This window comes from Castor canadensis, chromosome 17, assembly GCF_047511655.1.
Source record: "Castor canadensis chromosome 17, mCasCan1.hap1v2, whole genome shotgun sequence".
Taxonomy (NCBI): Eukaryota; Metazoa; Chordata; class Mammalia; order Rodentia; family Castoridae; genus Castor; species Castor canadensis.
The window spans coordinates 3,857,260-3,881,168 of NC_133402.1; the positions used below are offsets into that span (position 1 = coordinate 3,857,260).

Sequence of the window (23,909 nt, forward strand, 5' to 3'; positions counted from 1 at the left end):
CTGTGATTTTTCTAACTCAGAAATACTTTGAAAGTTTCCTACTTAAAAAACGCATATTTATATTTAAACAATTCATCATCTAAAATAGAAATGTGAAGTTAAATATCTTTTATTAATAGGACTATATTACCTGTAAAAGTTTTATTCAAAAACAGTTTAAAAGGTGAGGAAACTCTTTAAACTAGAGATTGAGTCTACCGCATTCAGTTCAGAAAAGTTAGTGGGACAAGGCCAGAGCTAGTTCAGAATGGGTGCCAGACTGCACCCAGACTGTTAACCTTCAGACCATAAACCTCATCTTAATGGCTGTCTTGCTAAAAGACTAAGAACAGCACCTACAGGATTAGAAGGACATCAAGCCCAAGCTGGTGAGGGAAGGGGGCTTCAGTTTGCAGGTTCAGGGGAGCAGACACAAACGTACTGCTACTGGCTAGAACCAGTATCAGGAAAAGTAAGGGAACTTTATAGCCAGTGCTGAAGCCAGCTGCTGTCCTGGCCCAGTCACAGCTCGATTCCTGCAGGGCTGGTCTACATCTAACTCTGGTTTGGCATAATTAGGTCCTTAAGTATCTGTGTTGTCCCAGGTAGTTGGGCTCAGCACCCCCTGCCTGAAGGTGACTACCTGTAGCCCCACCCTCTCCCTAAGAAAAGAAGGAAGCCAGGCAAGAGAGCAGAGGCCCAGGCCAGGGAAGTGAAAGGGCCAATTTAATGAGAAACTACAAACTCAAACCAGGCCACAATTCACAGTGACAAGAGGCCATGCAGTGGCAGTGCGAGACCAGGAGAGGGACAGCAGCAGGATAGTGTCCATATGGGCAAGTTCACAAACCAACCATTCAGGAAATAAAGACAGGTCTGGGCTTATACCTGGTAGGGCTGGTGTCCTCTAGGGCACCCCACTACTTATGGCTGTTCCTTCCTGGTCCCCAGCCCAGTGCTTTTTGGGAAGAGAACCAAGGGAGAGCACTGCAGATCCCAATGAACCTACAAGGAAGCCCCTCCTATCTGCCATCTGTCCCAACTGGGACACAGCAGTCACCAGGCAGAGATCACATCCACACACAGCCAGGACACAGGGCAGATGGGACACGCTAGGCTAATGGGTATTCCTTCTGCCCAGAAAATACAGGGCTTCACAGAGGTGTGGCCAGAAAGGGTGTCTGCATACCAACCCAGTGGAAGCTGAGGGCATGTCCAAGTCCCTCTTGGCTACCAGGGCTATGACTCGCCTGGTATCCTTACACCAGACAACTCTTGGGCACTTGGGACAAGGGGTTAGAGGTCCTGGGTTTCCATACCTGAGAGTTCTGAGGGCCAGGGTCGGCAGTCGTTACTTTCATCACACCCTACCTCTGGCTCCCCAGAGGGACAACTCCCACAACAAACCCAGGCCTATGACCCTGTCCTGCTTGAGTCCACCGGACTCTAGACAGTGCCCTACTCTTGGCCCACCAGGTCAAAAACAACTGGCTTCAGGCATAGCCCCCACTGCAGGCCCCCAGCCTGGGACCTGCTACTGCTCTGGCTGCCTTTGGTCCCAGGAACTCAGGATGAATCCTGGATCTTGGACGGAAATGGAGGAAGGAGGACCCCAATAGGAGGTCTTCCCAGCTTATCTTCTGGAACACAAATGCCAAGCAAACCAACAACACACAAACTCAGTGCCACCTCCCTGCCACCCACTGGCCCTTGGCCTTAATCCAACAGAATTTTTGCTGGAAGAGTCAGATGCTCAGGGTAGGGCAAGGTGAGAACAGGACTTCCAGGGGATGGTGGCACAGCTTCCAACCCGGGGGTGGGGAGGGGAGGAGGCAACCACTGAGTATAGGAAGCAAAGAGCACAGGGGACCAGACTGACAGGTAGGGAAGTCCAAGTTTGGCTCCGTTAGCACAAGCGCTTGTATGTGTAGATGTAGGCTTTGCAGCTGGGGCACGTGTGTGTCACATCCTTGAAGTCATTGATGAGGCAGGGGATCAAGCAGCAGCCCAGATCACATCTGAATCAGAGACAGGGAGAGACAGCTTGAGACCTGAAAAGGCAGGGGAGGCAGAGGCAGTCTACAGAGCCCTGGCATCCCCATCCTGCCAGTACCCACACCTACCCCATGAAGCAGCAGAAGAAACCCAGCACAAAGTTCATCAGGCCGATCTCATAGGAGATCTTGGTGGTGATGGCCTGCTGGCAGTGGGGACACACCGTCTGCACCGGCGCGCCTTCAAAGATCTCTCCCTGTAGCACTGTCACAGTGGTGGCAGCCCCTGAAGGGACCAAGACTGTGGCTGTGTGGCCCCCAGGGCCAGGGTAGGGCCCTGGTGGGTAGGGTCCTGGTGGATAGTAGCCCATGGGTGGGTGAGGGCCTGGAGGCGGGTAGAAACCTGGAACAACACAGAAGACAGAACAGAGGTCAGGCCTCCTACCCCAGTGAGGAATGAGCACAAAATCCAGGTCTCAGCAGACAGGGCACAGCCTGAAGCTTCCACCGCCCTCTTACAGAGGGCTACTGAGTGCCTGCAGGAGGAGGCCTTTTAGCTAGGGCCTTGGATCAAGGTGGCCATTCACATTCACCCAGTCTTTCTTGGCCCATGGGACCAAGACAAATGTGTCAGAGAGCTAGGACTGTGGCCCAGTTTCCCCTTTGCTCCCTTACCTCTGGCATACAGGGACTGGGTGCCCATGCCTACAAGGAGGGCCTAAAGCACAGAAAGGAAAGTTATATGTCGCTGCCCTGCCCCGCTCTTAGATACAGGGCTTCTCCATGTGTCAGGGCCTAGTGTGCCAAGGACCAGCCTAACCTGAGTGGTAGCGCCGGAGAGCTGCTGATGAGCAGAGAGGTCCAGGCCTCCACCAGGGGCTCAAGTCCCTGCAACACTCAGTTTTCAGCATGAGCTTTCCCTGCCAGTGTCCTCTGGCATGACAAACCTTGTTCTCTACCACTTTCTCCCATGTCCACAGTCCATGACTGGTGACCAACTGCCATAGTGAAGGCTGGATGGCAGCTGCCCTGATGATCCCCTCAGCTCCCTTCCCAACTCACCTGGAGGCATGTAGGTGCCATCCGAACTCACGTGGGGGGGGATGAAGCCAGGCTGGGATACTGGGTGACCTGGTGGCTCATAGGGTGGGGGACCAATATCTGCAGGGGGCAGCGGCATGCCCAGCGGGGGCTGCATCACAGCTGGGGAGGTGCGGCCTGGGAAAGGCAGAAAGGGAGGCTCAGACGGTTCCAACACAAGCTGGAGCTCACTGCTTTGGGACATGGGGTAATCTTGAAGTAGGTCCAATTAATCCACTGTTAAAGAGGACGCAACCAGACGTGGGGAAGGGAGGGAGCTAGGAAAGGACCCCCAGGGATAACCCTACCTGGAGTAGATGGGGCTCCACTCTTCTCCAGAAGCGGGGCTGTGGGGCCCCCTGGGTAAGGAGGGGGTGGCTCGTTAGACATCTTCGCTGCTGCTCCTGGACCTGGAGGGAAAACCCGTACTTGAACTTGGCTCCCAGCCAATCTGCTTCCACTCGGGCACTGGGCTGCAGTGGGGCCCACCACATGGTATGCGGCCAGCCTCAGGTGCCCACCAAGTGCAAACACAAAGCCTCTTTGTGCAAAACACTAAGGCTCTTCCTGCTGGGCTCTCCTGCCTTGGACTCAGGTGCCTGAGCTGCCACCTCTTCTCCAAGCTGTGGGAGGAGTAGAGCTGCTATCTTCGGTAACATCACCAGTAGACTTGCTCTTAGGAATGCTGCACCTTCCCCAGGAGACTGCCAGCCCAGAGCCACCATCCTCTGCACTGCTCTACAGTCACCCACGCTTCTTTGGGAGCTGGAGGGTAAGAACCCAGAACTCTGGGGACAGGGCCCAGTGAAGGCTCTGGCCAGTAGCCCTGGGAACCTAACCCAGGGCTCCACTGAGGGTAATTTGGCCTCTACTTCTCCCCTCCCATAACATTTAGGAGGCATGGAGGCAGTTACTACAGCTGACCTCCACCAGAGGCTGCTTTGGCCAGGGTGAGGGTGCCAGACTTCTTACCTCAGATCTCTGGTACTCAGAGAAGGGAGGCAGGTAAAGGTCCTTCAGCTGCTAGCTGGGACAGACAAGACTCTGGGGAGCTGTTTCAGAGGAACGGGAGGCAGCACCCTCAGCCTGTACAGTCCAACTACTACTCTCCTCCACCGTTTCACAGCTCTGCTTTTGACCCCGCCCCCCCAACCAAGTGCATGGCTGCGGAGTTTGCCATCTGCTCTATGCTCCCCACCAGCATACAGCATCCACCCCCGTACTGAGTGGATGCGCAATACATCCACTTCCCATGCATGAAGGCGTGCAGAAAGAACGGACCAAGAGATGGACTTAGGTTCCAGCTTGTTCACCTTCCTGTGGCGGGGTGGGAAGAAGAGGAGGGAGTCAGGAGTGAAATACTTTGTCTCATTTCTTCACCAGATTCCCTGAGCACCTACAACTAGGCACTGAGGGAGAAGCTGGGAAGCCCAGGCCTCCTGGCCTCATTCTTGCTTAGCATCTTATAAAAGTCTAACTGTTCACAGCATTTTCAAGTGGGACTACATTTTTCTACTGAAAGTAGTAATACGAACTAGAAAGAACTCAGCGTAAGACCATATACAATAATAACAGCTGTCCCAGAAGAGCCTTGGCCAGAGTCCTTACAGTCCAGGCACAAAGGGCAAGCACCACCAAGTAATTCTGCCAGGGGTGAGGGAGCCTGGAGTTCATAAATTAAATACATAAATATATGTAGGTGTACACCACCATCCCCCATGAAATATTAAAAACTTTTGAGACAAGGTCTTGCTACCTGTATAGCCCAAACTGACCTTCCCTGCCTTCTGAGTGCAGGGATCATACATGTGCTACACCTGGCTTAAAATAAAAAACTGGTGGCTCATGCGTGTAATCCTAGCTACTCTGGAGGCAGAGATAAGGAGGGTCTCAGTTTGAAGCCAGCCCAGGGAAATAGTTTGCAAAACCCTATCGAAAAAACCATCACCAAAAAGGGCTGGTGGAGTTGCTCAAGGTGAAAGCCCCGAGTTTAAACCCTAGTACCACAAAAAAATAAATAAAAAACTTTTGTACTCAAAGAACATCACTAAATCTTATAAACCATGTGTCTGATACAAAATTTGTATTTATCTTTTAAATATGGAATACTTCATGAATTTGTCATGGTGCAGGGTCCATCCTAATTTCTGTGTCGTTCCAATTTTAGTATATGTGCTGCCAAAGTGAGCACAGGATTTGTATTTATAAATATAAAGCACTCTTACAACTGATTAACAAAGAAATAATTCAATTAAAAATGGACAAAGGAGGCTGGGTGCTGGTGGCTCATGCCTGTAATCCTAGCTACTAAGGAGACAGATCAGGAGGATCGTGGTTTGAAGCCAGCCCAGGCAAATGGTTTGTGAGACCCTATCTTGAAAAAACCCATCACACAAAAACGGGGGGGTGGGGGCGGGAGGAAGCACTGGTGGAGTGGCTGAAGGTGTAGGCCCTGAGTTCAAGCCCCACTACTGCAAAATAAATAAGCAAATGAACAAAGGATCTTCTTTTGAGACAGGATCCTGCTATGTAGCCCAGGCTGGCCTTTATCTTGCAATCCTCCTGCCTCAGCCTCCCTACTGCTGGTATTGTAGTTATGTACTGCCACACCCAGCCTTTGGAATAGCTGGAGGAAAATAGGAAAGATAAATGACCAAAACACAACATGAAAAGATGCTGAATGTCTTTTCCTAAGAGAAATGAAACCAGATGCTTGGGAGGCTGAGTCAGGTGCATTGAAATCACTTGAGGCCAGGAGTTGGAGGCCAATCTGGGCAACACAGCAAGACACAGCTTTAAAAAAAAAGCTGGGTGCTGGTGGCTCACACCTGTAATCCTAGCTACTTGGGAGGCAGCAATCATGAGGAGGACTGCAGTTCAAAGCCAACCCAGGCAAATAGTTCAAGAGACCCTATCTTGAAAATATCCAACACAAAACAGGACTGGTGGAGTGGCTCAAGTGGTAGCAAGCATAAGGCCCTGAGTTCAAACCCCAGTACAAAGCCAAAAAAAAAGAACCTGAGCTGGGAATGTAGATCAGTGGTAGAACACTTTCTCTAGTATGTGCAAGGCTCTAGGTTTGAATGCTTGCACCATAAAGAAAATTTAGAAGTAAACAGTAGAGAACTTGGAACCCACACATGCTGCTGGGGGAGAGGAGCCCCTATGAGCTGCAGGGCCCTGCTGCAGCTCAGTGTGTCTTCCCCACAGCCCTCCCTGTTTACCATGACTCACTCCTCAGCCTGCCACATCCACACTTGCTCATCCTATTCCCTGTCTTAAGTGCAGCACAGACAATGGGACAGATCCCTCCGTGCAGAGAAGAATCAGATGACACAGCTCATGAAGATTTCCAGAACTTAAACACCAACACCCCAAACACCTTCTATTATAAAACTAGCATGTAGTTCAGACCCCAGGGTTCATGAGCTCCTCACACGGCTGGTCTCATCCCACAAACCTTCAGCAGAGGTGGTCTCAGCTGAAAAGCTGAGAAGGAAACCACCAAACTCAAGTGGCAGCACAGGCTCACCTATCAGGTGCAGTATGGTGTAGCCACAGGCACACCCAGCGCAGGCCCTGAAAGGCCTTCTGGAGAGCCCTACAAGGGCAGGGTGCTCTCCAAAGCCCACAAGACTTTTCTGAGTAAGGAAGGACCCAGAGGAGGAAAAATCCTGCCATTCTCAGAGTCGGGACATTTCCTGGGGGCTCCAGAGTGCTGAACCCTACCTGAGTATCAACTTAGCCTTAGACCAGCCTGTGGGGCAGCTCTTTAGTATCTGCATGTTACAGAAAAGGTAAGAGCAGGCTCAGTTATGTTCCCAAGACCACATGGTCTCACATATCACATGCCAGGTGTCTTCAAGGATTTCTTTTGAGTCTATTTTTTTTTTTTTTTGGTGGTACTGGAATTTGAAGTCAGGGCTTCACACTTACTAGGCAGGCACCCTACCACTTGAGCCAATCCGCCAGTCCTTTTTTTGTGTTGGGTATCTTCAAGACAGGGGCTCATGAAGCAAGGCTGGCTTCGAATCGAGATCCTCCTGATCTCTGCCTCCTGAGTAGCTAGGATCACAGGCATGAGACATTGGCGCCCAGCTTCTGAGTCTTAAGTTCCTGATTTTACCCATTTCTAGGCACAGCATTGAACATGCTGGGACTACCACATTGAGCCCTAGTTAAAGCCATGTGCCTGCTGCTTAATCCTAAGCAGAGGCCCCTACTGGGGCAGAGGTGCTTTCCACAAGCTGAAGTAAGGGCAGGAACTACGCAGGAACTAGAAACGTTTGCAAGAGAAGGCCTGGGTTGCTGGGTGTCCCTTTCACTGGGTCTCACAGATCAAAATGACTAAGGAACTCAGTGTCCCTCCACGGCATTTTTCAAGTAGAAGCCCAGCCAGCAAGGAATGGTCCCAGCCTTTGCCATGGCAGGGAGGCAGCACAGGGTGTGTGGCTCCAGACTGTCGAGAAGGATGGGGCATATGGAGCAGGCACTGCAGGAACCCTGACACACCAAAGCCTGCAGCTTTCTTGAGCTGTTAGAATTCCTACCAACAAGAAAACCCTCAAAACAAAGGTTCAGTAAGAGGGGAGCTGGGGCAGACTTAGGGGAACCCCAAGGTATGAACAGGGTGATATGTCTAGGAGAGGGAGGGTAGGCCTGCACAAGCTCCTGGTCCAAGGGGGGATGGAACTGGCCATTGAGGCCCAGCCTGGTTCCTATGCCCATGACTAACAACCTTATGTCCACCAGGCCTTTCTGCAAAAAGTTAGGCAAGCCTCCTAGGAACAGGGAGCCCCACCTCCACCTGTCTGTGGCTATAGCCCACCTTCCCAAGGGCAGGCACAGGACTGGGGGCTTTCTAGAGGCAGGACACAGTTCTAGTCCTGCCCACCACCCCATGCATAGAGCCACTTTTCTCCAAAGCCACCCTCACATCCCACACCCCAACCTACTGAGAACATCTAAATGTAAATGCCACCTGCCTTTCAGGTTGGCTCAACAGCATGGGGTAGGTGAGGCTTGGAGCCTGCTCAGTGCAGGTTCATCCCTAGAAGGCAAACTTCTGTTCCTCACCTATAATAGCTGGACACGCACCTGGCTTCCCCAGCCCCTCAAGCAGCTCTGCCAAGAACTGCACTTACTTTTTTTTTTTTTTGGGTAGAACTGGGGTTTGAACTCAGGGCCTCACGCTTGCAAGACAGGCGCTCTACCACTTGAGCCATGCCTTCAGCCCCAGAACTGCACTCTTGACATTCACTCAGCCCTTGCAGACTGAGCAGTGCTGACCCAGTCTCATATACACAGTCTCCTGCTTCTCTGGGAGCTGCCCGATTGGGCTTTCCCAGGAATGAGGGTGGAACTAACCTGAGGTGCTTGCAGAGGGTTTTAAGGCATAGTATGGGGCCATGAAACGAAGCAAAACTGCCTCTCTGGCCCCACCCCAGACCACAGGGAATGTGACTCAGCTTGGATGAAAACACATGCTCTTCTAACATGGGGTCAGTGCAGCACCAACCCCAAGAACCCATCTGTGTCTCCCACCCTGAGGAGAAAGAGCTGGCCCCAAGTCAGGAAAATGACTGAGAGCGGACAGCAGGAAGTGCTGGAGTCAAACAAACCTGGCCTAAGGTCCAGGGTCATGTGCAGGTCAAGAGCCTGCACCTTCCTGAGAGAAGGCCACCCCCTTGCCCCCGCCAATCCTGGATCTGCCTACTGGGGAGACGAAAATGTTCTGGAATTAGATAGGGGCGATGGATGCACAAGTTTGTGAATACACTAACAGCTCCAAACTGGACTTGATGGCAGGGATGTGATAATGAGGAATAAGTCTTAAGCAGTTCTGTGTTGTTCAAACGTTACAGAATATAGTTAACAAACAAACGGCTACATCACTAGGTGACATTTTAGGGAATCCCACTGTATATGCAGTCCATCATTGTACTTTGACAAGAATGAAACTCCAGCACAGGCCAGTGGAGCACGGCTTTGACGTGGGAGAAGGAAGGGGAGAGGAGGTGTCTGTCCCGCCTGGGTGCTCAGAGTTCAGCTGCTCTCCTCTGCTCTGTGGCTTCCCAGAGAGGGGCCTCCAGCCCACACTCAGGGCCCTAGGAATTGCCCCGGCTCTGCTCCCTAGTGGCTATTAATTATGCACTTGGGTGAGCAACAGAGCCAGGGCTACAGCCAGGCCCGCCTGCTGCTGCAGGGCCCCTTAGAGGCTGGCAGGATGCACACCTCCGGGCTTACTCTCCTACATACTGCAACTGGGGCTGCCCACCATACACCCATGGCCTTATTGTCCCTGGGTGCCTGTCAGCCAAAACACCACCAAGCCCTGTGGAGGAAAGTCCAGAGGAGAAGGGGAAGGGAAGAGGCACTCTGAAGCTTGAGACCCATTGGGACAGTGGCTCTGTGCATGAGTGGACTCTCCCAGGACTAAGGATGGGCACCTGGGGGATGAGGCAGAGGTGACAGAGAGGACAAAGCCCAGAGAGACTTTCTGATGTCACTTTCGAAATCCAGGGTCTGCCAGAGCAGTGGTTTTCACTTTTTGGCATGAGGTCTCCTTTATACATATCAAGGACCTCAAATAGATTCTGGTTTTGTGAGTTATCTTCTGCATTTTCTTATGTGACACTAGCTCACGTGTGGAGCATGCTATGTGTGTAGTGGTAAAGAGCAGCACAGGTGGGTGCCCCTGCCTTGACCCAGCTCAGGCTCTGGAAATTCCTTCCCTCTGTTGCTGCTATTTTGCTGTAATAGGCTTTGAACTCAGGGCCTTGCACTTGCTAGGCAGGCACTCTACCACTTGAGCCATGCTCCAACCCAGTTTCATTCCCTCTGATTCTATACCATTATGTGAACGTCATCCAGCAAAATGCAAAAAGGCAATATAACCAATACTTTTGTTATTAATGAAGAAGTTCTGACCCCCAGCCCCAAGAGGCCTCAGAACCCAAGAACTCAGATCACAGGTGGAGAACTGCTGTGCTGGAGGAACCTCACGGGAATGGAAGCCGGTGCAATACAAAGTATCTGGAGACAGGGTCAGGGATCTACTGCCAGGGGAACCATGAGTGGCCTGTGGGTCACTGATCCCTACCAGGGAGACAGAGTGTGTTGTTTTTCTATCTGGGCCACACCCGAGGGAAGCACTGGAAGCTGCCATGGAAGCAAGCAGTCAAGACATGGGCTCTCCATCAACCAGCACAAATCCAGTCCTGCCACCTTCTAGCTCTGTGACCTCTGCACCTCACTTTCCTCCTTTGCCTGACTCTCAGAATAGGAGCAAGATTTAAACAACGAGTGTGCAGGCTGGGCTGGGCATGGTGGCACAGGCCTATAATTCCAGCACTCAGGAGGCTGAGGCAGGAGGATTGAGGGTTTGAGGCCAGCCTAAGCTACATAGTAAGGCCCTGTATCAAAAAGAGTGTAAAACACTCTTTTTGGCACCCAAGAACACTGAATAAAAGCAACATCTATCATTACTATTACAAATGACTTCCAATAGGCACTGATGTCCTGCCATGGTGCAGGTCTGATCCCCAGCAGTAGGGTACCCTGGTGCCTGTGCACCTCCAATTGCTTCTCAGCCCTTTAGTGTCCATTTCCAGTAGAGCAAAGACCACACCCTCTTGGGAACCCCTGAGACAACTGTTTGGAAAGGAAGAGGTACAGCAATTCGCCAAAGGACCACCTCTCCTCTTGGATATGTGGGGACCTGCCTGGAGCTCTGGTCAACATCCCTGGGAAAACACTCTACCCCAGACGGGATGGCAGAGTGGCCGGGTGAAGCTGCACAGCCGTGCTCTAGGGCCTGGTTGGGTGCCACTGCCCCTCCCCAGAGGCGTTCCCCTTGTGGCAACCTGGCACCAAGGTGCCAGCTGGCATCAGAGGGGCTCCTTTGTTCCCATGAGGCAAGACTCCGGCATCTGGCTAGGAGCAGGGTGTTCTACCTTGCTGGGGAAACTGAAAGGCAGCCCTCTGCCTTGTCCACAGCCTCCCACCTGCTGGAACAGGCAGCATCAGCCAGGGTAGAGGCCAGCGTGAGGGGTCATCGCAGTGGGCAGTGTGGCCTACAAGCAGTGGTCACTGGCTCCCTCGGTAACATCACACAGTTGTATTCTGTCCCAGTCTCCTAAGCACCATAGGGATGGGTGGGACAGAAGTCAGCATCTCTCCAAAAGCTGCTCAGCCAATCCTGGTCCTTGGTATCAGATATAGGCCAGGTACAGCAAGGAGCACATATATGGAGCCTGCCTTCAGATGCATACAGTGGGGTGGCGGAGACAGGCATTGAGTATCATGTTCAGAAACCCAAAGTGTGCCCAATGGTGAAAGAACAGAAGGACCACTGTTATGGGGCCTAAGATGTATCTCTCAAAGCAAGCCTTAGGAACAAGCCAGGAAGGAAGTGAGGTGGAGTTAGGGGACCCAGCAGGAAAGTGGAAGTGGGGGAGGGCAATGGCAACACTAAGCATACAGGGTCCAAGGAAGGTGGCTGTGCCTGCTGGGGGTGGTCAGAATGCAGCACTGGAGTACCCTGCCACAGGGCCTGCTCTGGAGTACAGTCTCCAGACTCCCAGGACAAGGACAACAGAGCCAACCAGGAAGCTTCCCAGGCCCTCCTCAGGCTTTAGGCCTCTCTCTGTAGGACCCCAGACACCACTCAGCCTTCTGAATGGCACTGCGGGACAAAAACAGACACCGTCCTTTCCTGACCATCAGTAAAGTACTGAGAGCACAGGTCTTCCTGGACAAAATTCCTTAATCTGTTGTTTCCTACTTGGAAAATGAGAGTCTTGTGAGGCTGAACTAAGGTCCATTTGTAAAGGTCTGGGCTAGGACAGGCACTCAAATAGGTGGTGGCTGTTATGGGAGATGCCTTTAAATCAACTACTATGCAGGTAAACACCACCCATAATAAAGCCAAGGCTGTGATCCTCTATGCCACGCTGGAAAGAACGAACATAATGATAAGATACTCAGCCTAATAAAGTATGTGCCAGAGACAGCTAGCTGCACCCAGACCTCTTCTTCCCATATTCTTGCCTATAGAGTTCTTTTAAGGGTGTGGTGGGATTAAAAATATCTTTAATCCCGGCTACCCAGAAGGTGGAAGTAGGCGGATTATGTCTGAGGCTAGCCCTGGACCCCATCTGAAACTGGTAATCCTAGCTACTCAGGAGGCAGAGATCAGGAAGATGGCGGTTTGAAGCCAGCCTGGGCAGATAGTTCTTGAGACCCTATCTCAAAAAACCCTTCACAAAATAGGGCTGGTGGAGTAGCTCAAGGTGAAGGCCCTGAGTTCAAGTTCCAGTACCACCAAAAAAGGGGGGGGGCTTGGGGGTGGTGCTTGCCTAGCAAACTCAAGGTCCTTAGTTCTAACCCCACTACCACAAAACAAAAAAACAAAAAAACCCACTTTTATTCAGGGTGAATAAAACATCACAGCCCTTCTTCCTGACTAAACTCAGGCCAAAGACCTGCAAGCTAAAGTGTCCAGGCTGTGGGAAGGCACTGGGGAGGAGGCCTGGAGGAAGCTCTCTCAGTCCAGTCTAGGGCCCCTTCCTCCTCCTTGCTACCTGGAAAGTGAAATATGGATGCGGCAGCCCCAGCAGCCAGGCTTGACCACAGGTGACCTTGGAAATGGAAGCCATCACTAACGACATGAGAGAGAAATCAACTTCCAGTCATTAGGGAAGAAAAACAAATATTAAAAATACATAGTGTTACTAAGGCCTGAAGGCACACTTCTTTCCAAGTGACACAATTCAAATGCTCCCATTAAGCATTTCTAATTACTTGACTCTCTCCAGATCACAGGACACAGGCTCAGCTAGTCCGCAGGCTGTCGCTCTCAGAGCATCCCCTAGCTGGCAGTCCACAGCAAAAGCTTTCACTATTTGAAACAGACCCCCCCACACACAAAGCCAGGTGTGGGATTACATGCCTATTAATCCCAGCACTCAGGAAAACTGCGATTTCAAGACCAACTTGGGCAACATAGTGAGTTCAAGACCAGCCTTGACTATAGTGAGACCCTGACTTACAAAACCAAGGGCTGACCGGGGCATGGTGACATGCACCTATAACCCTGGCATGTGAAAGGCTGAGGGAGGAGGATCATGAGTTCAATACCAGCAAGGGCTACATGAAATTCCATCTCAAAACAAAAGACAGAAAACCAAGGGTTGGAGATGCAGCTCAGTGGTAGTGCTTGGCCAGCATGTCCAAGACCCTGGTTCTATCCCCAGTACTGGAAAAAAAAAAAAGACCCCCTGAGAAGTGCAGCCTGGTGGCCCTGGAGCAAGGCTACTCTTCCGTAATCCTAGCACTCGCTAGGACTCAGACAGTTCTGGATGGTGAAGATGGTGGTGGTGTGTAGTGAACACTGATGGAGTGTTTACTATTTGGACTAGGTGCCCAGCAAGGGGACACACAGGAAGTATTCAAAGTGAACACATAGACCTCTCCTAGGATCCACTGTTGTAGGGACAATGCCCCAGACCCTCACCTTGCTCCTCTCCAACACACCCTGCACAAAACTGTGACCAATGTTTGCTTCCCCATTAGTGTGTGATCAGACCTGGACTCCCTGCAGCTGACCAGCAGGACACTACTCCCTACACTCTAGGCAGGAAGCAGGAAAGAGAAGCACCCCCCACAGAGGTCCATTTGGTCTCAGAACAGCCCTACAAAGGCTGAGCTGTCCTAAGATGGGTGGGAGGGCCACCAATGTGTCCCAACTCTGGGGCTATTGCTCTCAGCTGCCAAGTCAGAGCACTGGCAGGTCTGGGAAATCCTGACTGTGGCCTAAGTTCCACTGTCCGGATGGAGACAGAATGAGAGATGGTTCCCTCAGATGGCCCTGAACCAGTTCTTTATTTTCACACTTGAACATGGGTGTATCTGAGGTCTTGGGAATTAACACTTCAAAATCAGCTAAAGTGAAAAGAAAGGACCAGAAAGCAGAACTAGTTCTCCCATCTGCTCTCCTCCCACCCAGCCAATCAATCTCAACAGAGCCAAGACACCAGCTCAACCAGACCCTGCACTAAATGGGACACAGGCCCTACGTAGGTCCCACACCACCACCTTGCCTTGCAACTTTCCAGTCTCAGGTTTGGCTTTTTTTTTTTTTTTCCTTTTTGAGACAGGGTCTCACTATTAGCCCAGGCTGGCTTGAACTGAAGATCCTCCTGTCTCTACGTCCCAAGTGGGATTACAGATGTGCACTACCATACTCAGCTGAGTCTCAGGTTTCTTATCTGTAAAATGGTGGCAGCAGTAACCCTGACCCAGAGTTGTGATAAGATGTAGTATCAATGGAGGTGTGACAAAGCATGAGAAAAAGAAAGCACAAAAAAAGAGAGTGAACACCTTGGCTGCTCTGAAGCAGAAGCAAAATCAAAAGATAGACAGGACTAATGGTTTTAACTAAGACTGGCTGCTGAAGCAGCTCAAATGACAGAGCACCTGCCTAGCAAGTGAGAGGCCCCGAGTTCAAACCCCAATACGTCTCCCCGCCCCCCAAAAAAGAAAAAAAAAGTAGTAAGACTTCTAGGAACTATGATGACAATTACTGCACCATTTACATAACATTGAATTCTTGTCGAAATTACTTTCACTTGCTGTGACCTAGCATCAACAGCAGGGGCCGCAGCAGAGCAGGTTAATTCTTTTCTAAGAGATAGTTGTAGTACCTGCACATTCCATTTGATTAATTCCATTTCAAGGTGTCTGCCCCAGAGCTAAATTAGAACTCATGGACAATTCCCATGCAAGAGGTGTTTATATGCATCACTGTCCTGATGTTGAACCAAAGGGACAGTTAAAGCCCATGGTGTACCTCCACAGTGTGGGTGCATTCACCCCTGGAAGAGACACAGATGTACTTTTACTAACCTGGGAAGGAGGGCTCAACAGCACTGAGTAAAGGCAGCACACATGGTGTAATTCTACTTAGCAGTTTTCTCTGGGTAGTGAGGTTTTGGCTGATTTGTTTACGTATAAATACAAACAAAAGCTTTTTACTTATGCTGCTTCTAGTTTTCCTATGATGAACATAGGAGCTGAGTAGCTCCTTTGAGTAATACCTTCCTCAAAATGCTCCTAACTGTGCTAAGTTTATGTATGTCTCCTTGATCCAGAAAGGTGCCTTGGCCTACGGTCTGGTTTTGCCTTCAGGACAGAATGCTCCGTACCTCTGAGGGTTCTCCCTCACAAATTAGCATGTAGCCTTTACTGAGTCTCACTGCATCTGGTAGAATGAATCCCTCTGATCTCTCAGGTGGCCACCCGGAACTCCAGGCAAACTGAGGGTCTAGATCTGTCTAGATCTAGCCTCAGAGACCTGGCCTGGAGAGCCATCCTGTCCCATGACAGAGGAAGGCAGGTAACCAAATCCCCATGCAACACCTGGTAACAACCAAAAGTGACAAGGTTGCTGGGCTTTCCTGAGGCCTGGCTGGAAAGCCAGCTCAGACTCCACACTCCTTGTCCAGTGCCCTCTGAGCTGCCTCTGTGCCTGGGAATTTGTTTCTTCATGTTCTGTTGCTGGTGCAGAAAACTCCTTCAGGAAGTACAGAAAGGGAAAGAGGGGCAAAAGAAACAAAAGCAGCTACAGCTGCAACCACAACTAATGAATAAACAAGTCATCGGCACCTGTTCCACTGGCAGGACTGATAAGGGAGAGCTGGCTAATTTTAGAAACGCCATCTACACTTGCAAAACAAGACACCCTACTACTTGAGCCACACCTCCAGCTCATTTTATTCTGCCTATTTTATTGGAGATAGGGGTCTCTTGACCTATTTGCCTTGGCTAGCCTTGAAAGGCAATCCTCCCAATCTTAGCCTCCCAAGTAGCAAGGATTACAAGTGTGAGCCACCAGTGCCCAGCCTGTAAACAGCCTTTTCAAAACTGCTTTAAAAGCACACAGCAAGCTGCATTCTGCAGGACCAATAGGAAAACCTGAGAATGTGCCCTGTCCTAGGTCACACTGGAACCATCCTACAGCTGCAAGTGCTCAGCCAGCCTGCACCAAGGGCACTCTATCCTGTAGGGTGGTGGATGTCAGCAAAGGTGCATGGGAGGAGTGGAATGAAAGTGCACCAGGACCCTAGTGTAGGAAGCAAATGTAAGCTGTACTTTATATGCATTATGTGAAACAGTATAACTAAATTCCTGTCACTCAAACATGACACTGGGCCCTAAGAGTTCATTTTCACTAGGGGGGACAACAGAACTGTTTTGGGTGTTTCTCCTTGGGAAAATGGGAGCATACATGTTTGGGCTTGCCATATTTAGCCATGTATAGATTTCTCTATGACTGAGACATCTAGAGACCACCTTTCAGGGCTGGATAAGCCATCAGAGATGCCTAAGTCTCAAGTCTCAGCTGACATTAATGCACCAAACGTTTAGGAAGCAGCCAAAGGCAGGTGCTACATGAAGTACTGGAGATTCTACGGGCAAGATGAGGAGCAACAGACTGGGGAGCAGACTCTGAAGACAGGCATGCTGTCCCATCTGCTTAGAGATGCCAGGCTGAGGTGGAACCTCAGCTGTCCTGACTCACACCCAACGCTCCTTCTACAGCACTGTCAGCCCTCTTTTTCAATCTCCAAAATATTGTTCAAAATACAACTGTGTACACTGCCAGTGGAATCCCATCCTATGCACTTAGTTTACAAGGATGTCGTGATACCTAGAACAAAAAGCTGAAGTAGTGCTGCCACCTCCTAGCTTTTCGGTGCTGAAAGCTGGACTGGGGAATGAAAAGAGATGCTGAATCAGTTGTCTCCTCCAGGCCATGGTCCCTCCATATCTCTCTCAGGCCATTCAAGGACTTCAAAGGGCAGTTTGACTTCATGAGTTCTTTGCTCTACCAGTTGACTTCAGAACCAAACCCAATGACTACACTTGAGGATTCAACTCTGCATTCACAATGGTATCCCTGGCGCTTCAGGGAAGGCCAGAACACACAGGCGGTAACCCTGTGGCTCCAGAACTGCCCAGCTACTAGGAAGACAAAAGAGCTGAAATGCAGACATGGCATATGATTTTATTCACCCAATGAATACTGAGCACCCACTACATGTCAGGCACTTTCCATGGGCAATTAACATGGGAGACAACATCTGTCTTAATGGATGGGGGAACCTGTAAAACAGAAATATAAAGCATGTCATACAATGATACAATAATGAAGAAACAAGGGAGTGCTGCAGAGGAGTGATTCTACACAGGGAAGGGTCGCCAAGCAGGGAACATGCCAGGTCTGAAGGTGGTGAGAAGGCGAGCCATATGCATAGGTGGGGAGAAGGTCAGGCAGAAAAGTTACATGCAAAGGCCAGGGACACCACCTGAGCAAAGTGGTGCTGAGAGACTGGGTGAGCTGAGGGCAGGAGCTGGTAGGGCAAGGGGCTAGGCTAGGTCCTCTGGCACTGCAGGACACCCACTTTTACTGAGTAAGCTGGCAGGCTTTTGGGAGGCTTGGGAAATTGCACTGTCCCCACTTCGTGCACTCTGCATGGGGTACTAACACAGTCCCCCAAAGTCCTGATAACCAATAGGTGGCTTCTGGAAGGGGACCCCAGAGTACCTGACTACCACCTGCAGCCACAAGGCACAGTTCCTTTCTCATTAGGTTTGACCAGGGGCAGAGAATGGGTCAACCTGGTAAACACTCGCAACTGTGGAACCTGAGCTTGACCACACTGGGGACAAAAACTAAGGCCCAAGCCTTGGGAGGATACAGAACACCAGAGAGCTCCTCATTTCTCACCAAGAGCTGAGAAGGGTTCACTGGAGGCCTTCTCCCTGGAACAGGCAGGATTCTTCAGGTTCAACCATGAGTCAGTTTTATTCACAGGACATCATCATCCAAGTTTTTTCTCTTTTTTCTAAGTGACTATTTGCAGAGTCAAGACACTTGACTCCAAAATTCAGCCAACAATTAACTGGTCTATACAGAGGTCATTCACCTCATTGCCCCTGCCCTCAGGAAGCTGAAGATCCACCTGAGAAGCAAGGGCACCCTTGGTAAGAACTTACAAAAGATACCTGTCAAAACCACTGGGGACTTCAGCTGCTAGGAGAGGTCTGAGGGCTGGGGCCCTGCAGGCAGGCAGGCAGGGCATTTTAGGCATTCCAAGACATTTGTCACTCATAGCAGAGGAAATCAAAAGTCGTAAATAAGGACACAGTGTACAGCCAGGCCTGCAGCTCCTGGAAGGCAGAGATGGTACTTGGGGGCAGTTTCTCCACAGCACCAGGCAGCACATAAAGGATGGGCACCATAGCCTGGCTGACACTCCTGAGCAGGGGCTCCTCACCAAAGGTCCCTACTTCAGTTCACTGTACCCACTCACCAAACTGGATGGCTGAAAGGGGTTCTAGACTTTTCTTTTCCCCTTAAACCTTGACCAGTTAGCAAGCCCTCCTTAGTCCATGCTTGAAAAATATTCCCACGATCTCATCTGATGGTCAAAGTTTTGAGGGGAACGTCTGGGTTCAGCTCTGTGCCCTGGACCTACCACTATCCATCCCAGTGCTGCCACACTACCTCATACTTCACCAAACTATCTGTACATGTTTATTGAATAAAAAGAGTCCATGAGGTTTGGGATTAACTTCAGTGGATGGCCTATGCAGTTCCTAACACAACCGCCTACTACCCCACAGCCCAGGGCCAGAACACATTCACAGCTGAGATACAGTCTGCTGGCTCCCTCCTACAAGTGCCTTTAAGACAAAAATCCAGAACAGGAAAAAACAGCAGCAATAATCACTATGAGGCCAGGAAAGCCCATTTCCCTGGTCCTCTTTCCCTTTAACCTGTTTCAGGAGAAGAGCTGGGTGTGCAGCCCTGCTCTACCATTATCTGGAAACCCTAGTTAAGTCACTTAGAAACTCTGGCTGCTTCCTGGGATGGGAGACTCATGCCTGGGCTACTACCTCTGTGGATGGCAGATGAGAACCCACCAAGGAGGAACAATGCACAAAGAGCCTCACCCTGTTCAAAAATCTCATTCCCTCTTTCTCGGCTCGCAGGGATGTTGTACTTTGCGTCAGTTGGAATGCATTTCCATTCTGCGCAAGGGGTCAGCATTCTTCTGCAATGCCACTCATGGCAACCCTCTCACCCTCCCTACCTACCTCTACCTGCTCTGGCCTCCTTTTCTTCTAAAAGGAAAAACCCAGACACTGCAACTAGATCTGAATTCAGACTGCATTTATATTTACTGAACACATCCACAGCTTCTACTGAACTCCTGTACCACGTCCTTGCAGTGAGAATTGACGATGTGATCACCCAGCAGACACACCAAGCAGGTGCTCACAGCACTCACAAATCAGGAGCACTGAAAAGATGACAAGAAATATTTTCTGTAAAAAATGACCCAATATTACCAAAAATGCATCACATCTGCTCTCATGGAAAGTACCAGAATGTCATGAAGTTTTTTGAGACAATGTTGCTCAGGCTGGACTCCACCAATCTTCTCATCTCAGCCTTCAGAGTAGCTGGAATTTTGGGGGTACACCACCATGCCTGTTTGATGGACTTCTTTGTCCTGTGCTATGTGCTTTGCACTGTTTTCACTGGTCTAATATGAAGATACCCTAATCTTTTCAGTGCTTACAGTGGATACAGGTCTTCTTCATCTGGCCTAGGTGTTGCTTTTCACCTAGAGGTCATGAGTGAGGTTCTGGGAAGGCAAATGGCTTGTTACCCAGCTTCAAAGTCACAAGGAAGGGCCTCCAATGTGGTCTACTGACCCTAAGTCTAGGCAGTACTGGTTCCAGAATCCTATCATTATCCACAGAGCACTGTCTGATGACTCACAGAATAGGAGGGGCACTGGGCAGACTCAGTGGGCCATGGACTCCAGGAGGCAGCCCAGCATCTCCCCAGGTGGGAACCCTCTGGAGGGAGGGGTAAGGGGCAGGCCACTGGCCTGGCTTCTCTCTCCTATGCAGCATTATACATTGCAGCCTCAAACCCCCCTCTTCCCAAAGAGGTAGTATTTGAGAGAATTTTGACAGGGTGCAGATGGAGATAGAAGCCTTTTGAGGGATCCAAAAAAAGGGCACATTTCTATCCTGTGCTATCTACTTTCAAGCCCCTCACAGGCAAGAAACCTCGTCACTGCCAGCCTGGCTCTCCTCCTCTCCTTCACATTAAGGGCCAAAGTCCTCTGCAGAGCTCCCTGATATGCTGTCTTCTCACCAGCACACCCTCCACATAAAGGACAGAGACATTATGAACTGCCACATTTCCCAAATTGTGTTCTCTATGAGCAAAAATATGTCCTTGCTCCACAAACAGTGTTTCTCAAAGTAGAGATGAATTTTCATAGTTTATCTGTTCTCTCCCTCTCAATTGAACAGAGTGAGTGGAGTGAAGGATGGGTGTTTGGGCTATGGAACAAAGAATCAGAGCCTAAGGGAGTCAAAGCCATGCCACTTGTGAAATGTCAAATGTGCTCCCGAGCCCTGTTCCTCTGGAGTTTAGAAAACACCCTAAAGCCAGCAGGTTCAAACTGGGCAAGTTTATGTTCAAAAAAAAAAAAAAAAAAAAGTAGTAATAATAAAAGCCAAGAGATTAAGGCTGGCCTAGGCGGGCAGACAGTTCACTTCAATTACTGCCAGCATGGTCTGCTGGGGCACCTGGCCTTTGGCGACACATTGCATTCTCTCCTCTCAAAACAATTCTGTTCTCTGAAGTATTCTCCATACATTCCATGTTTCTGCTCTTAGGGTATTTCTAGAATCATGCCTGTTAATTACAAATCCTCCTAAGAGCACATTTAAGGTCTTTTCTGGTTCCAGAGCCCCAGCCTGTGGAAAAAATCTCCAAACCCTTTGGATCTTCAGGGCTGGAAGGCAGATAGACATAGACTCCCAAATACCCAGGGCTTGTGTTGGCTAAAACATCAATAACAAAAGAACTCTAAAACTCTAATTAATGATATGCAGGCTTAATTATCTGGAAAGGAAATATGGTGGTATCTGCAACTTATTTTGGCATGTATAAACAAGTATAAGATGGGTTGCTGACTGGATAGATACTTGACAAGGTACAAAAAAACGTTAATTATACATTCTAGGTGGTGGTCCATAGGTGTACACTAAATTTCAACTTTTCTGTATGTTTCAGATTTTTCCTAATTAAATGTGGGGGTGGTGGGGTGTTCTGAGAATATCTCCCCCCCCATAAGAGCAGAGGGCAAACAGAGCTAGCACACCTCTCCCCGCCCAACTCAGGTCAGCCCCAAAGATAGAAGCAAAGTACCAAGGAGAGCGGTCCTATTTGCTTAGGCACTGCCTAGCCCACACTCTGTCCCAGAGCGCAAACAAAACTGACCTAGATGTTTCGGTATGCCCCCTGCTTGGGGCTCTTGATTCTCACTCTGGGACAATGGTTCTCAGTCCCAAGTGTGCCTGAAAATCATCTGGGGAGCTTATTAAATACAGATTACTGGACCTCATCCCACAATTACCCAATCAGAACCTGGGGGTGGGGTAACCCCAGGAATCTGCCCTTTTTTACAAGGATGCCAAGTCGTTTTGACGCAGAGGATCCTAGGCCGCTCCCTCCGTCTTCCTTGACACCTGTTAAGAGGCCCCAGAGAACCCACCTCCGCCAAGGTTCTGGATGGCATAAGACTTGGCCAGCCCTCCGCCTCCCCAACCCGTCTGCGGGAGCGCCGCGTACAGCCACGTCCAGTCCCGCACGCGGCAAGCCGCACGGGGGAGGGAAAGGACGACTGCCTCCTCCCGGACCGCCAAGGTCACTCGCGGGCTTCGGCCGGGGTGCTCGCGCGGAGAGACCCTCCTCCAGACCCCCGTTCCTTGAGGAAACAGCGCCCGCCCCTCTCCAATCTCCCGCGGGGGGGGGGGCGGCAGGGGGAACCCGCACAACCTTCCCTTGCAGGAACCATCGGGAGGCGTGTAAGAGGGACCACCCTAGTTGCCAGGTCCTCAGGGAAGATAACGAGGGGCTCGCGGCCCAAGCCCTGAAAAGCTGTCGCCGCAGCCCCGCAGCTGCAACAACACCGAAACCCCCAGGCCACCCTGGGACCCAGCACCGTTCCGAGGAAGAAAGGCCGCACCACGCCACCCCAATCCCCTTTACCTCCAAAGTCAGGCGCCCGACGTTGCCGGGATGCAGACACTGGGCCGGATCCTTCCAGGGGCTCCAAGAAGCCCTCAGCCCGCGGGCTCTGCACGGACACCGCCCCCTCGTGCCCTGAGGCCTCTGGGACTTGTAGTCCTCTAGCGCGCCCGGAGGCTCTTGGGACTTGTAGTCCGTAATCGCGTCCGCAGCACTCTGACGAAGGGATCTACGGCACCCGACATGCACTGCGCGGAGCCGCGGGCGGGGGAAGGGCTCCGTGGCCGAAGTCATCCCGGCCTTAGGGGTGCGAAGCCCAACCCCCTTTCTGGCTGGGCGGGGAGAGGGGAAGTGGGGGAGAAATAGTTCTCGGGGGAAGCTGTCCCCAAATGCACAAAGGTAACTCACCGTCCCCGCAGCCCCTCAGCGGAGTAAAGGCAGCAGCACAGCAGCTGGCTGTCGCGCTCTGTCAGAGGAAGCGGGTAGGCTCTACAGGAGGGTCCAGACGCCCGGGCGTTGCAGCGAAGTGCGCGGCCTCGTGCGGCACGTGACGTGCCTCGGTGACGTCACTGGGGGCGGGAGGCGGCGCGCGTGCCAGCTGAGCACGTGGCAGGACCGCGGGCCTGTCAGCGGAGGGGAAGGCTGGAGAGTAGGGGTAGGGCCGGGCAGCGCGCGCCCTCGGTCCCCTCCGGCTCCCCCGGCCTGGGTGCAAGGATGGCGCACTGTTCTTGCTTCCTAGCCGCGTTTGTCAAGTTGAGGCGCTGTGCATCATGCGCAGTGTCGCTGCCCCGGCTCTCAGAGGGCCTCCATTCTGTCAGTCAGAATGTACATCACAAAATACCCCGGGGCCACGAAGGAAAGCAACGGGATGCCCCAATAGAGAATTATCAGATGGACCTCTGAGCAGAGTTTAGGAAAAAAGTGAAGATGGTTCATGGCAGAGGAGGGACCGGCTTGGGCCAGAAAGAACTGGAAACCCTTGTAGTCAGCACGGTGAGGATGCTGGAAGTAGGATGCAAATATAAGTGGAATCTGAAGACTTTGAAGAGCTTTAAGCAGTAGAATTAGTTATCGTATTCACGGGTTTAATATTTGCAAATTCTCCTGCTCATTAACATTTGTTTCTAACCCCCACGTCAATACTTACAGTGCTTTCTCATCCATTTGCGGATATACTGACTGCACAGTCTTAGCTGAAGTCAAATAAGTGCACACTCAGTCTAAAGTGTCCTTTGGAGTGGTTATTTAGCGCCTTGTTTTTCTTACTTTTGTACTGATTGCTGATGACGTTGTAACGGGTGCTCAAGTTGCTTTTTCTGAAAAGCACTGACTCCTTCTTGGGCCCACGAATTAACTACAAACAAGAGAAGCTTGGCATCCCTGCCTCTATTTTGTATCAGCCATTCTCTTTGCAGTCATTTTGCAGTCACCTTGGATTTCAGGAGAGACAGATAATAACATCTTCATGACAAGGGACAGAAACTGCCCCCAACAGTAAACCTTCCTCAGATGGACAACCTGCCAGTTAACAGTAAGTTTCAGATAACAACTCCAGAACCTCTCCCAGAACCCTTGGACTGAGATAATGGTCAACCAGAACACACCGGTGACTGGGACAGTTTAACTATGCTTACCTTTGTCCCCTGCCCCCAGTTCTTTTGTCTACTTTAACCTAAGCTCATGTCTGTGCTAGGAAGATGGCTGAGGATGAGCTGAGTGTTTACTGTGCC

The 23,909-nt window shown here is 50.8% G+C and overlaps 2 protein-coding genes and 1 pseudogene across 13 annotated transcripts in view; 1 reads left to right on the plus strand and 2 right to left on the minus strand.

Annotated features, from left to right (window-relative positions):
• Window positions 1-664: 664 nt before the first annotated feature.
• Window positions 665-22,740, minus strand: Cdip1 (cell death inducing p53 target 1). Of its 2 annotated transcripts, none has more exons than XM_020176043.2 (5): window positions 22,588-22,740; window positions 3,362-3,463; window positions 3,036-3,191; window positions 2,103-2,376; window positions 665-1,997 (listed from the first exon to the last, which is right to left on the minus strand). In XM_020176043.2, exons 2-5 carry the CDS (start codon window positions 3,441-3,443, stop codon window positions 1,886-1,888), a joined length of 624 nt encoding a protein of 207 aa, XP_020031632.1. In that variant the 5' UTR covers window positions 3,444-3,463; window positions 22,588-22,740; the 3' UTR covers window positions 665-1,885. The 2 variants fall into 2 exon arrangements, with proteins under 2 accessions (XP_020031632.1, XP_020031633.1); XM_020176044.2 differs by lacking the exon at window positions 22,588-22,740 and adding an exon at window positions 22,201-22,355.
• Window positions 5,148-5,244, minus strand: LOC141418678 (U6 spliceosomal RNA; annotated as a pseudogene).
• Window positions 22,741-23,180: 440 nt separating the features above from the next.
• C17H16orf96 (chromosome 17 C16orf96 homolog) overlaps window positions 23,181-23,909 on the plus strand; it is a 47,147-nt gene continuing 46,418 nt past the window's right edge. For all 11 annotated transcript variants that reach the window (XR_012443271.1, XR_012443272.1, XM_074060215.1 and 8 more), the window contains exon 1: window positions 23,181-23,710. The gene's annotated coding sequence lies outside the window, so the exon portion shown is untranslated. The remainder of the gene's footprint in view (window positions 23,711-23,909) is intronic.